This window comes from Chiroxiphia lanceolata, chromosome 9 (genome assembly GCF_009829145.1).
Source record: "Chiroxiphia lanceolata isolate bChiLan1 chromosome 9, bChiLan1.pri, whole genome shotgun sequence".
NCBI classification, from domain to species: domain Eukaryota; kingdom Metazoa; phylum Chordata; class Aves; order Passeriformes; family Pipridae; genus Chiroxiphia; species Chiroxiphia lanceolata.
The window spans coordinates 12,985,725-12,998,638 of NC_045645.1; the positions used below are offsets into that span (position 1 = coordinate 12,985,725).

General features: G+C 42.5%; 1 protein-coding gene across 2 annotated transcripts in view; it reads left to right on the forward strand.

Moving 5' to 3' along the window:
• The window catches only part of PDE4B (phosphodiesterase 4B), a 198,522-nt gene that overhangs the window by 38,842 nt on the left and 146,766 nt on the right, over positions 1 to 12,914 (forward strand). The window contains exon 1 of one of the 2 annotated variants that reach the window (XM_032697263.1): positions 3,661 to 4,230. The exons of the other annotated variant lie outside the window; for it this stretch is intronic. Within the exon in view, the coding sequence (XP_032553154.1) occupies positions 3,995 to 4,230 (236 nt within the window). The 5' untranslated portion in view covers positions 3,661 to 3,994. Of the gene's footprint in view, positions 1 to 3,660; positions 4,231 to 12,914 lie in introns of those variants that run through there. 2 annotated transcript variants of the gene reach the window in all.

Here is a 12,914-nt window from a genome sequence, read left to right on the forward strand (position 1 = left end):
GATCTATGTGCTATATTTTATAATAATTAGCAAGTGTAATAATCCTTATTTTCATATTGTTTGAAAGTTTGATGAAGATCTTTATTTTTGCCTTTGAAGAGGAAATACTGAAAGCCAGGATTCCTGAAAAGGAGACTCTGTACTTGATTAAAAATATCTTTCCCTTGGGTTTCCTTCCTTGGAAAAAGAAATACAAGTAGCACCAGCAAATGGCAGTCCCTTGAAATAATTTTCCTAATTAATTTACTGTCAATTTAGTGTTATCTTTTTGGGATGCCTTGCTAATGTAGATGGATGGAACAATTGCCTAAATAACAGAGGGGAGCTTCCTAACTGCTCTTATCTAAATGTGCTTCTAGAGAGTGTGCTGTGAGGAACAATTGTCCAATTACTCTGCCACCAACTGAAAGTGCTGTGAAAAGTCCTCTAAGAGCTTTTCCTTTCCTATTGAAGCATGCAGGACACTCAGAGTTCCCTCTTCCCTGGCGTTCTATTTTCTCCTGGCTATTACCACTTAAAAACACGTAACTAATGGTGCTACTGTAAAGAAAAGGTATGGATTCTCGTTGCTTAGCAATTGCTCCCAACACACTGAAGATCAGCTTTTGATGAGGGGTTGCACACTTGAAAATGTTGTTTACCACCTCCATCGGTTATTTTAATAAAATATATTAAAACCTTCTGCAGTTCTAGACACTTCAGGGAGGTAGGAAGTGTGTGTTAAACCTCACCCAAGTAAACTTTAACTTTTGAAAGTTTCCTTAATTGTCCTTGTTCTTCCAGGTGGTCTCATTTTCCTGCCAGTGCTGGCAGGCACTTCCTTTCAATCATCTTTTCTCCCTCCTCAACTTTTTCTTTGTATTGCTGATCCCTTTGTTGATGTGATGAAATTGTTACTCTTGAACTGCTGATCTATTGCAGACAATAATCTGTATTGATAAACAAATTATTGCATTGCAGTGGGTTACTGGGGTATAACAGAGTTCAGGAAAGAGCGAGATGCCTGTTGACCATTTTGTCTGCGTATCAGGGCAACATCAGTAACTCTGTCCTTGCACCCCGGGGATCAATCCAGGCTTGGAGATGGACAGATGAAGCAGCCCTGGAGAAGGACTTGGGGGTGCTGGTGGGTGAGAGGCTATTTACAAGGACCTGGAGGGACAGGACAAGGGGGAATGGCTTCAAACTGCCAGAAGGCAGGGTTAGATTGGATATTGGGAAGGAATTGTTGACTGTGAGGGTGGGGAGGCCCTGGCACAGGTTGCCCAGAGAAGCTGTGGCTGCCCCTTCTCTGGGAGTGTCCAAGGCCAGGTTGGATGGGGCTTGGAGCAACCTGGGCTAGTGGAAGGTGTCCCTGCCCATGGCAGGGGGTGGAACAGGCTGGGCTTTAAGGTCCCTTCCAACCCAAACCAGTCTGGGATTCTGTGAACCTTTCCAAGGCTCTGGTGCCCTATATGCTCTGTCTGCCATTTCTCCTGTTGCTCAGCAAATACAGCAAAATTAATTTTTCAGAATTATTGCCAGGTTTTTCCAGGTATCAAGCTTTCATGCCAGTTAGCTCAAGTCTCTTGAGATGTTCTTGTTCTCACCTTTTCTTGGCTTATCCTGGAGTAAAGCAGCGTGTCTTGCCAGAATTCCAGTGCTACAAATCAGTGGAGACTTTACAGACGTTGGCTGCAGGATCCTCTGTGTGTGAAACACCACAAGTTGGCAGCATAAAGGGTGGTAGTTGGAACACCAAGAGAGCTGCTCCACAACCTTTGTCAGGTCACTGTGGCTCCCACTGTCACAAGATCTGGAAGGTATCCGAACCTTGAAGAAGAAATATCCTGTGTTCATGGTGAGCCTTCAAAGTGCTCTCAGCTTAGAGAAGCACCTGAAGCAATGGGTGGCACTTTGTATTTCCATTCTTTATGCTTTCCCAAGGGAATGGAGCTCTGCTTCCCTCCACAGTCTCCTTTTCCCTTCTCATTAGCTTAGTCTTACATTTCTTTGCCCATGTTACCGCAGGCTGTGGGGCTGAGAGCTCATTGCTAATTTATGGATGTCCAAATGATGGGAAGTACTCCCTTAATGGACACTGTTCTGCACCATCTCTGAATTCAGGGAAGGACAGCACCCACTCAGCATAAGCAGTATGTCCTTGTACAGCATCTTTTATTGCTTTCAAAAGGTGATTTCCTTCTGTTTTCCTTGCCCTTTGAATAGCTTTAGGAAAAGGCATGGATATACTGGTTCTCTAATATCAGATATATTCTCAAAAAACCCCTCCAATATCCCATTTGCTTCCTGGTGAGTTAGGAAGTTAATTTTTTCTTTCTCTGTGAAATTCCAGATTGAAAGCATTTGTGTGGATTTTGTTTCTCATTCAGCAAAGCTCTCAAGCGTCCCTTTGTCTCTCACTGCCTGTCAGTGCAGTCGAGTAACAGCTCACAGTCTAACACGTCATAATTCCTAAAGCATTAAATATTCCTGTTGTGCTACTGCCTGAACCTCTCAGTAATAAATCACACTGCATTTCCAGTGTCCTCAGGTTAGGCTCAGGCTCTGTGTTTGTTTGTTTATTTTGGTTTTTAATAAATGTGAATGGTGAATATTATAGGGCAGGTTAGGGAGAATGTGTGGAAACTCCTCTATAGGCTCTGCTATAGGCAAGCTCTCTCTTGCAAGCCTCTGAGGTTGAGGAAGGCATGCTGATGATTTTGTAAAGTGTTTTGGGATACTGGGGTGAAAAACGACTGGAATGGACAGAGACTGGTGGGGATTTGTTGTGTAATTGATGCCTGTACTGTGCAATCAGGTCTTTGGCCACAGGCCAGCTGGGTTAGCTCTTCCCTGTCTCCTCCTCCTTTAAAAAGATTTATTGTATTTACATTTAAAGTGACATACTTTTGACCAGTTAAAAAGATGCTCTACCCCTCCCTGCAGTATTTATTATGTTCTTACCATCAATATCAAATCTTGTCTTTTAACTTCCTTTCCTTGATGTTGGTTTTTTTAGCCTTGCAAGTGCAGAAGTTGCTTTCGTGGTGTTTATATCCAGAAAAAAAATAGTGTGGGTTGTTTGTTTTTTTTTTTAATTTAAGTAGATATAATGCTTAAATTAATTTGAATTAACTTACATTGTCTTTGTAGGAAGGGGTCAAGTCTCCCATCTTTTGGGGTTTTGGCAGGGATTTTGCCCTTTGACTGCGTGCAGATCCTAGGACAGTGGAACATGCTGCTCCAGCAGCGTTCATGGATTCTTGCATGCTTTGTTCCTACAGAATACCATCCTTGCCTTTTTTTTTCCCTACTAGACCTTTTTTCCTGTCCCCTTTTAGTGCTGCTCACACCTCTGCCAGAGCCAGTGCTGCCATCCCGGGGGTCTCTTCCGGGATGTGCCAGGTGATGCCCAGGAACAATGTCAGGGTATTAAAATGTCCTGAGAATCCCACACACTCCTCACGCAAGACAGGGCAGAACAGAGTCCAGTTGTCAAAATAATCCCGAGCCAATAAGCACGTCCTGGGTGGAGCTCCTGCGGCTTGGGGAAAACTAATTCTCAATGAAGACCTTTTATTAAACCCCCGGAATGAAGCCGGTTGCGCAGGCTGGGGAATTCCTTGATTTTATTCGCGCACGCGAAAAATCCACCAGTTTTCAGTTCGGTAGGTGAAGGCAAAATGCTGGAGGGAAAGGACTGATGTGGAGCTGGTGGTGATGAATTTTTCATGAGCTGCTGTGCGGGGCTTGAATGGCTCCGGCGCGTCGGTGGCGACCACGGAGCTGACACACCAACACCACCCCGGCGCATTTTCAGGGGGAGAGGTGGGCTCAGAAGGGCTTTTCTGACAGCCCTGGCTTACCATCCTTCGATTCGTGCTGCTGCTGCTTCAGGCAGCCTTTCCTGTGGAGCCCAGCCTTGTGAATGAGCGGGGTTTAACAGCGCTTTGACTCCGCTGCGTTTTTGTTGCGTTTTCTGAATGGTGAGGGCTCCCACATCATCTGAGCTATGACAGCAAAAGAGGCTTCTAGGGAACTTGCTACTCCCGAGTCCGAGATTTACATCAGGACTTTCAAAGAACAAATGCATTTAGAACTCGAGCCCCCCAAGCTGCCCGGGAACAGACCCACGTCTCCAAAGATTTCTCCTCGCAGCTCTCCCAGGAACTCTCCCTGCTTTTTCAGAAAGTTGCTGGTGAATAAAAGCATCCGCCAGCGTCGTCGCTTCACGGTGGCACATACATGGTAAGCTCTGGGTACCGGTGCGGGTTTAAAACCAGTGTGTGTAGCTGTGCTTTGAACAGGGGAAAACGAGCTGAGATGTATTCACCAGTGTTAAATGAATCGAGCAGGAGGCAGCCAAAGGATGTTTAATGCAGTGCCTCGACAATTGTCATTCAGTGTCTGTTGTCCAGGATAAATCCAGCCCATTATTCGTGTGTGCCGGGTTAATCTCTAGGAACAAAGGCAGCAGCCGGTAACTTTCCCAGCCGTTGTGTTGTTGTGGGTTGAATACACGAATTCATTTCAGAACCTTCAAAATGTGTTTTCTTTGCCCTCTCAGCTCGGTCTCACAGCACAGCACAGACCAGGTGGTTCAGACAGGGCACTCTTGGAGATAAACGCTGCAAAGGGCTTTAACTTCACTCTGAGGGGCTTTTAAACAGTTTTTCCTGGCTACAAATATCCCTCCTTTCAGCCATTTTTTGCAAGGAAACTCTGTCTGAGAGTCTTCTTTTCCCTCCCTACAAATAACTAACCCCAAATAGTCAATTTGTGTGCTATTACAGTCGATTGGAGTTGCCTCTGACTCAGTTATCTGGTTAATCCATGCCATAAACAGGAATCAAAATATATAATTCAGGAAAATCCCTGAGAATCTCACTTTCTAAATTTAGTTTGTATGTGTCTTTCAGGATCCACCTTTTAAATTCCAGGAGTCTCCATTAATATTCACTAGTTGTCTGTGGGAATTAAACCAGAAAACTTTCAGGAATGTGAATTTTTTAAACTCTGCTCACACAGTGCCGTGTCCATTACTTTCCCATTCCATAGATTGAATCAGAGGAGAGGGGATGAAACTCTCTATATGGGCTGGGTGTTTCGGGGTATCTGAAACACCCATCCTTGTCTGCTACTTTTTAACACAGAACATTGTGTTAAAATGGTTTATGTGAGTTATGCTAAAATAGAAAGCTGTATTTACTTTTGAAGTGAATTACTAATATCTGAGAGTGAATTTGTAGCTCTTATAGTTGTTTTGTCTCGTTAAACAGTAAGAAAAATATGAGAGAAAACTGCAAACTTGGATACCAGGGAATTGTACTGGGTAGAACTGAGATAACTGCTGTTTTAATTTTGCTTTAAACACAGTTTGAAATGCATTTAGGGTGTAGCAATTCAATTCAAATTAGAATTCTAGAATCATGCAGACTTTCTGCTTCTTTTTTTTTTTTGTTGTTGTTTTTAATCCAAGCAGAAGTAAAAACCTCAAACTGGTTACAAGCTGTAAAGGCTTCAGTATGTTCTTCAGCATTTTAATTGGTTGTAGTCACTCGTGTTTAGGTTTATACACATTAATTCCCTGGAACATCTGTCGTATCTGCCAGCGTTGAAATGACAGGAGGCTGCTTGTCTTACCCCCACTAGTCTGTTTGGAGAAATGGGTGCTGTGGAAAAATGGTCCTGCTGGGAATTAGGCGAGTAGAGTGTGGCCAGACTTGGCACAGGGTATCTGGATTGTTTGGAGAAAAACCATAAAAATATGTATTTATAGAAGTAACTAATAATCTCTTCTTGAATCAACTCACAAAAGAGGTGGGATCCCTCTGGGTTCATTTTTAATGGCAAGAGAGAATGTTCTCAACTCAATTTTTAAAAATTTTTAGTATCAGGTGATTTTGAACTGCACATCTGTGTTTTAACCTGAGATAAGAAGGAAACTATTGTAGAAACAATCTCCCTTAGAAAGAAAGGTTTCAAGGCTGTTTGTGTGTGAGCACATGCTTAACATGTCAAACCATACAACAAAACCAGACATCTTTTCATGTTGTACACATGCTAAAACACAATTTGAATTATTAGAGTGTGATACAACATTTCAGTAGAATGTCTGGAGGGCTGTTTGTGTGTGTTGCAGGCAGTTATTTCAGCTGCGTACCTGAATTTCCTTCTCAGTTGTGAATTTGTTGTGCAGTGCATGGAAACACCCTCACCTGTGCTAAGCAAAATGCCACTTACATAAGGTGCTCTTTTGTGGGGAGCTGGGAAGTAGTAGCTGGGTAGAAAATTACCTCAGGAGTAAATGTCCAAGAAATACCAACTACACAGTAATAGTAGCAAGGAAATGAATTCATGCTGTTGGATTTCATAGAATCTATAACTTTCAGAGCCTCATAAACAGGGAACTTCCTCAGTTTGGGGTTGGTGGTGTGGTAAATCATCATCTTTCACCACCTCTGTCATCATTGTTGTCTTTACTTGGTGGTTCTTCTTCTATGCCCCTTATTTTCAAGTTTCTGTCTTCCCTTGCTCTCCTTTCCTTTTTCACTAATTGCCTTTCCCAGGCATTTTCCTTCTTTTGTGGCTGAATGCATTGCAACTTCTTTCTCCTGATTATGCTGATGAAATCTGTGTCGTCACCCGTCTGCTCTGATATCCAGTCAGCAGACCTTACCCAGAAAGAAAAGGGAAAGCAAATTTTTTCAGACCTTTTTTTTTTTTTTTTAAAGGCCATGACTCAAATGCTTCTGTGCTGCAATTTGTTCTTTTCCTCAGGGTTGAGTTCTCACTGGACATGGCCAACATGTCATCACAGTTCTCTCCAAACATCTGTCAGTCTGATCCCTGCCTGCTCCAAACCCCTTAAACAGTTTCCCACAGCTGCTGTCGCTCTATCCAGTCTTCAAAATGCCTCATTCATATCAAATAACAGCACAAAACCTTGATAGCCTCCAGGCTTTTTCCTCCACCAGAATCCACAAGTCTCATTCCTCTCTTGCATCTGTCATTTTTGCCTCAGAGATTCTGGAAGCCCATATGCTGCTGCTTCCTTTCTTAAAGTTCCCCTGGTATCATGTGTGTTTTGGGGGGTTTTGTGAGGAACAGAGCAGGCAGAAGATGACATGATTTGGTATCCCTTCAGAGGCATCTAAGTTTTGGACATGCAGTGGGTGTAAAGTTTCCTTTGGAGTCACTGGAGAGAGGAAGACATCTCCTGAAGATAGTCCTCAGCACTTTCTCCTGTCAGCCAGAAAACAGCACATTCCCTCTCTGTGGTCCACAGTCTGTTCTCCCTCACCCTATCCTTACCTTGAGGATTTCCAAAGCAATAGCTTTAAAGACAGCTTTTATTTTCCACAGGTCCGCCATCTTATTTTTATCAAATAATAACTCCTAGTATCATCAGGTTTACACCCATAGCAAGGACCTTCTCAGCAAGATCCCAAATGTTTTATCAACGAAAGTCAATATTTTATAAATTAACTCTGCTGCTTATAACACAGTTTTCTTTGTCTTGCAATATTTATCCTCAAGATTATAAATATTTCTTCAAGGCCAGGTTGGACAAGGCTTGGAGCAGCCTGGTCTAGTGGAAGGTGTCCCTGCTTATGGCATGAGATGAGCTTTAAGGTCCTTGTGATTCTATGAATATTTATACCATTTACATCACTTATTCAATTTCTTAATATACAGGCAGTCACTGGCTATGCTGTGTGAGGAGCATGAGCTTTTTAATGAAGGGATTTCCAGAGTAGGATGTTTATTGTCTTTTCTTAATTAAGATTTTCATGGGGTTTTTTTCTTCCAATTTAATTCACATTTAGCTTTCATCGTTTTAGTGACTACCTGTTATCTCGTTTATGGAGAAAATATAGGGCAGAACAGAAATGAAATACTAGGAAATTTTGCTCTGGATTTTCTCTTGGTTATCCTTCAGCTGAAATACATTCATGCATTTGCTTTTTGATATATAATGTAAAATGCAAATCATATGCTAGCCTTAATTTTTTTGAAAACATGATCTGTTTTCATTACACAACAATCTTCCGTGGTGGGATTGAGTAAGTTAAATAATATGGCACAATCCAGTCACGGGGGGAGCGTTTGAGTTGTTTCCAAGCCTGGTGAATAACAACTGATCTGCTTAATTACTTGAAGCTGTAAAATGTACTATAGGCAGAGGAAAATTATCAAAAGATGTCAGGTTTGATTTTGCTTTCTGATTGTGGAACCAAATAAGAAAGACTTAAGTGGCAGCCCCCATTTGGAGTGGTGCTTCAGAAAGCTCAGTTTTTGGAAACTATGTGCTTGAAATCGCTGAGGAGAACAGTAATTTATAAGAGCCATAAATTTCTCCAGTGGTTTGATCACGGTGGAGGAACTCAGAAGGTAGAGTGGAGCTCCCAGTGGGACATGTCCCTGTTGGAGTCCCTCTCAGCACCAGCTGCGTGTCCAGCTTGTGGTTAGGTGGCTCCTGCCCTGTGCTGGCACCCCATGAACCAGGATCCCAGATCTGAGCTCTCCTGGCCACCTTCACCCAGTACTTGGGCTGGGGGAACTGACTTCTGCTTGTGAGATAAAACAAGTATCTGTCACAACAGCCTGCCCCCTGAATGTGCTGTATGGTGATGACTCCATGACCTTGGAGGTCTTTTCCAAACTAAATGATTCTGTGATTTTTTTATGATGTGCTTTTGGACCTGGTTCCACTTTGCTCTGTGTACAGCAGGATGCTTTTCCATAGTTCCACTGTTGAAAACACCCTTGTCTTTACTTTGATGAGCTGATCTGTTTGTGCTTCTCACCGGTTGTTGATGTGATTTCCAGCTTCTTGTTCTGTTTTGGAGAAATAGGATGATTCTCCTGCTTTCTGCAGCTTCTCTTTTGACCTGGGACTGATATTGGACACCCTGTGTTGCTCAATTATCTCCTGAAAGTCCTAGGCGAAACAAACTGAAGTGAGGAGGGAAAAGGATGGGGAAGAACCAGAAGGTTCCTCTCTTTTTCTCTTCTGAGTATGTTCTCCCATCTGTCTCCATCTCCCAAGGAGAATTCCTGAGCATTTGCAGCGAGTGGCAGGAAGGATTGCAAAGGATGTGAAGGTGAGGAGGAAATAGAAATAGGCCCATACACAACAAACACAGAACCAGCTGTATCATCCCTACATCTATTCTGTCCATATATCCCCTCCAAACCCTGTCTACAACTGTGGAAAACAGAAAGGAGCAACTTCTTTCATCCCCCGGCCACATATGTGGGAAAAGATGGTGTTAAAATACTCACCAGCTGTTAAAGATTCAAGTGAAGTACAACAGATCATTATATTAATGGTAATTTGATTTTGATAGATTCAGCCATTTTTCTGACAGGGGGAGGAAGAATCTGATTGATTCTGTGAAAGACAGTGGATTCCTTCTCAGAGAAATAAGCTATTTCTGGAGTTTTTAATACCTTTTAATAAGTTTTTAATGTTTACAGTGTGCCAGTCTATGAGAAACAGAGAGTCCCAGAGGTTTCATGACTTGCTGTGGTGGCTGAGACTTTCCTAAAGAATCCATGACCTCCAACCCTCATACCCAGGCTTAACTATTAAGTTAAATTTTCTGTGCCAAAATGGTTTCTCAAGGAAGCTCTCCTGTTGAATTTAGCTTTGTTGAGAGCTCTGTTGATGTGTGAAGCTTGCCATTGTGATAGCATCTACAAATTCGGGCTGTGTGTTTCCAGGAGGTACAGTTGGCTTCTTACGGGCTCAAGTTGGTTGCCAGGACAGACTGTGGCAGACACATTTGTGGTTTATCCTAATTTATGCAGTGTAGCTTGGCTTCACTGCAGATCTATACATTCTCTGTTCCATTCTTGCTATTTTTTTTATCTTTTTCAGCTTTTTTGTTTCTGAATAGCCAATGTGTTTTACTTCTATTGCCTGGTGTTACCTTATGAGAACATCATGTGGGTTCCACAGGGATCATAGGATTGTAGAATCATAGAGTGGCTTGGGTTGGAAGGGACCTTAAAGCTCATCTGCCATGGGCAGGGACACCTTCCACTAGACCAGGTTGCTTCCAGTCCTGTCCATCCTGGCCTTGTACACTTCCAGGGATGGGGCAGCCACAGCTTCTCTGGGCAACCTGTGCCAGGGCCTCTCTACCCTCACAGCCAAGAATCATTCAGACTGGAAAAGACCTCTAAGATAATCGAGTCCAATCATTTTTCCAGCACCACTGGTGTGTGTTTGTCTCTTGGAACAAGTTCGAGGGTTGTTTGGCACGTTGGGTTTGTAGGTTCTTCCACGATGATCATGGTATGGACATTCTACAATAGCCACAAACTAGTTGAGGTTACAACATGATGTGCAAGTGCCACAGAACATGCTCTGCTCATTCTATGATGGGTGGATTTGGAGAAGTAGGAAGGAGAGAGCAGATTTGGGAAGCTAAAACAGGAAAATTACATTTCCTCCCAGTTTCCTATGCGACTGCCTGACCGGGTCTGAGAGACAAGGTGTAAATAAACCTGAACTCTGCCCATGGGAGGCTGTGACTTTTACCAAGTTTATGAATCAATAGGCAGTGCTGTTGACACATGTGAGTTCCTGTCTCAGTGCTGTGTGAGGCTATAACTGCTGATAAATCATAGACATTTCTGTAATGCACTGAAACAGTGACACACAGCACAACGCTAGACTGATGCAACAGCAGCTGATTATTTGAGTGGGTAAAATATTGCCACAACAGCCCATGGAAAGGGTTATTACTATAAACTAGGTTTTATTTTCCAAGACATACATGCATAGATTCAGTCTTTTCTTTTGGATAGACCTGGGAAACACGGGAAGTAAAGTAAATATTCAGTTTTTAAGTTTCTCACATTGTTTTGTTCTCTCGGGGCTACAAATAGATGTGGCTGAGGGGCAGAGCAGAGATTAAGTAATGTAAGAATAAGACTTTGGAGAAATAACAATATATGAGATTATTTCTTTTCTTCTTATGGTAAAAAAGCCCATTTTTTTTTGGTGTGTATTGGACTAAGCGCCTCACCGATTTCCTAGTATCTCCTGATAAACTCCTTGTGGTGTGGTACATTATGGCATACTCACATTGTCCATGTCTCCAGGATGGTGCACTCAAATTGGAATCAGGTTTGATTAGATTACTTTGAGTTTTGGCTATTTCCAACAAAACTAATTGACATATAACTGTGCAAAGACTTTCTGCTTTTTTTCACAACCAGCAAGTTGCATTTTCTCGTGGTAGAGCAATTTATTGCAGCTTTTTCCACAGCAGATTTAAATGCTATGAGGGCCAAACATCTGCATGACACTTAGTGGAATTAAATAGGAACTATTTTCTCAATTTGCCCTTAATCAATCTGTACTCACATGGAGGAAGAGGGTTTGTTGCACTTCCAGTAGCTCCATGTGCCCAGCTATTGCTGGGATGATGCTTTTCATTGCATGGTTGTGTACAGTCTGTGATGCGAATGTCAAAAAGGAATCTTGTTCTGAATAAAAATGTCCTACAAGTAGTTTCTTCCATCTGCATATACTGAATAATTTTCCTCTCATTCCATATTTGTCTTGGTACAGTAACTCCTTGGGTTCCCGCTGTACTGATTTCTGAGATAGGTCATGGAAAAGGGAGCACATTGGTACCCTCTGAATGCTGAGACAAGAGGAGACATTCATCTCATTTTATCAGTTAAAAAAAACCAACCAGAAATCAATTGATTTTCCTCCAGGCTCAGGCAGAGCTTTACAGATACAGATTAACAAGTGCAACAAAAATGTTTAAGAAATTACCTCCTTTTATTATTTTAGCTTGTAGTTCTAAACATAGAATCATAGAATTGTTAAGGCTGGAAAAGCCTTTAAGGGTCCAGTGCAGCCATCATCCAGCACCACCATTAAACTATGTCCTCAAGGCCACATCCACAAGTTTTTTGAACACTTCCAGGGATAGGGACTCCACCCCTGTCCTGGGCAGCTGTGCCAGGGCTGACAACCCTTTCCATGAAGCAGTTTTCCCAATATCCAACCTGACCCTCCCCTTGCACAACTTGAGGCTGTTTCCTCCTGTCCTCTCCCTTGTTCCCTGGGAGCAGAGCCTGACCCCCACCTGCCTCCACCCTCCAGGGAGTTGTGGAGAGCAACAAGGTCCCCCCGAGCCTCCTTTTCTCCATGGTATCACAGTATTTTTTGCATGTTCTTAAATTGTGCAGAATATAGTTTGTAAATGAGCAGTTCCTTGCTCCCTTTTCAATATATAAAGAACCATATGAAGCCCTACTTGAAAATTAGAAACATTTTGTGCTGCTACTTGGTTTCCAAAAGCTTTAATGCCCCCTACTGACACCGTGCATATGCAGGTAGGAATTGCAGAATGATGGACAACTTCATTAGGTGAGAGGGAAAGTTTTCTTTCATAACAATAATGCAAAATTAGCTTTTCCATTTTATTAGTTTCGTTATTACTGAGCTAATTGGAGAACCTGTACTGAACCTGGTGCTTTGTGGAGCTTATTCCACAGAAATGAGGTCTGAGGGAACTCAGCAACATTCAGAAGACACCCAGTCCTTGTAGGTTCAAGGGTGTTTTCAGATCTCAGTTCCTTAAAACAGTAGAGTAAGTAGAATTATTTATTACTTTTCAAATCATGGCTAGGCCTCGCGAACGAAGATTTAGGAAGGCTCTATCCACGTATTACTTTTAGGGTTACAGTTAATGGACCAAGGCCCAGGAACATGGACATCGCTCCCAGCCACAGGGTGGGATTCTGGGATTTGTCCTGGGCAGGGCCAGGAGTTGGACTGGATTGTTGTGGGTTCTGTCCAGCTCAGGATATTCTATGATTCCATCTTGCTTAAATAAACAATCCTCTTACTTAGCTATGGATTATTTTATTTTGGACTTTTTCTAAGGGGGATGGGG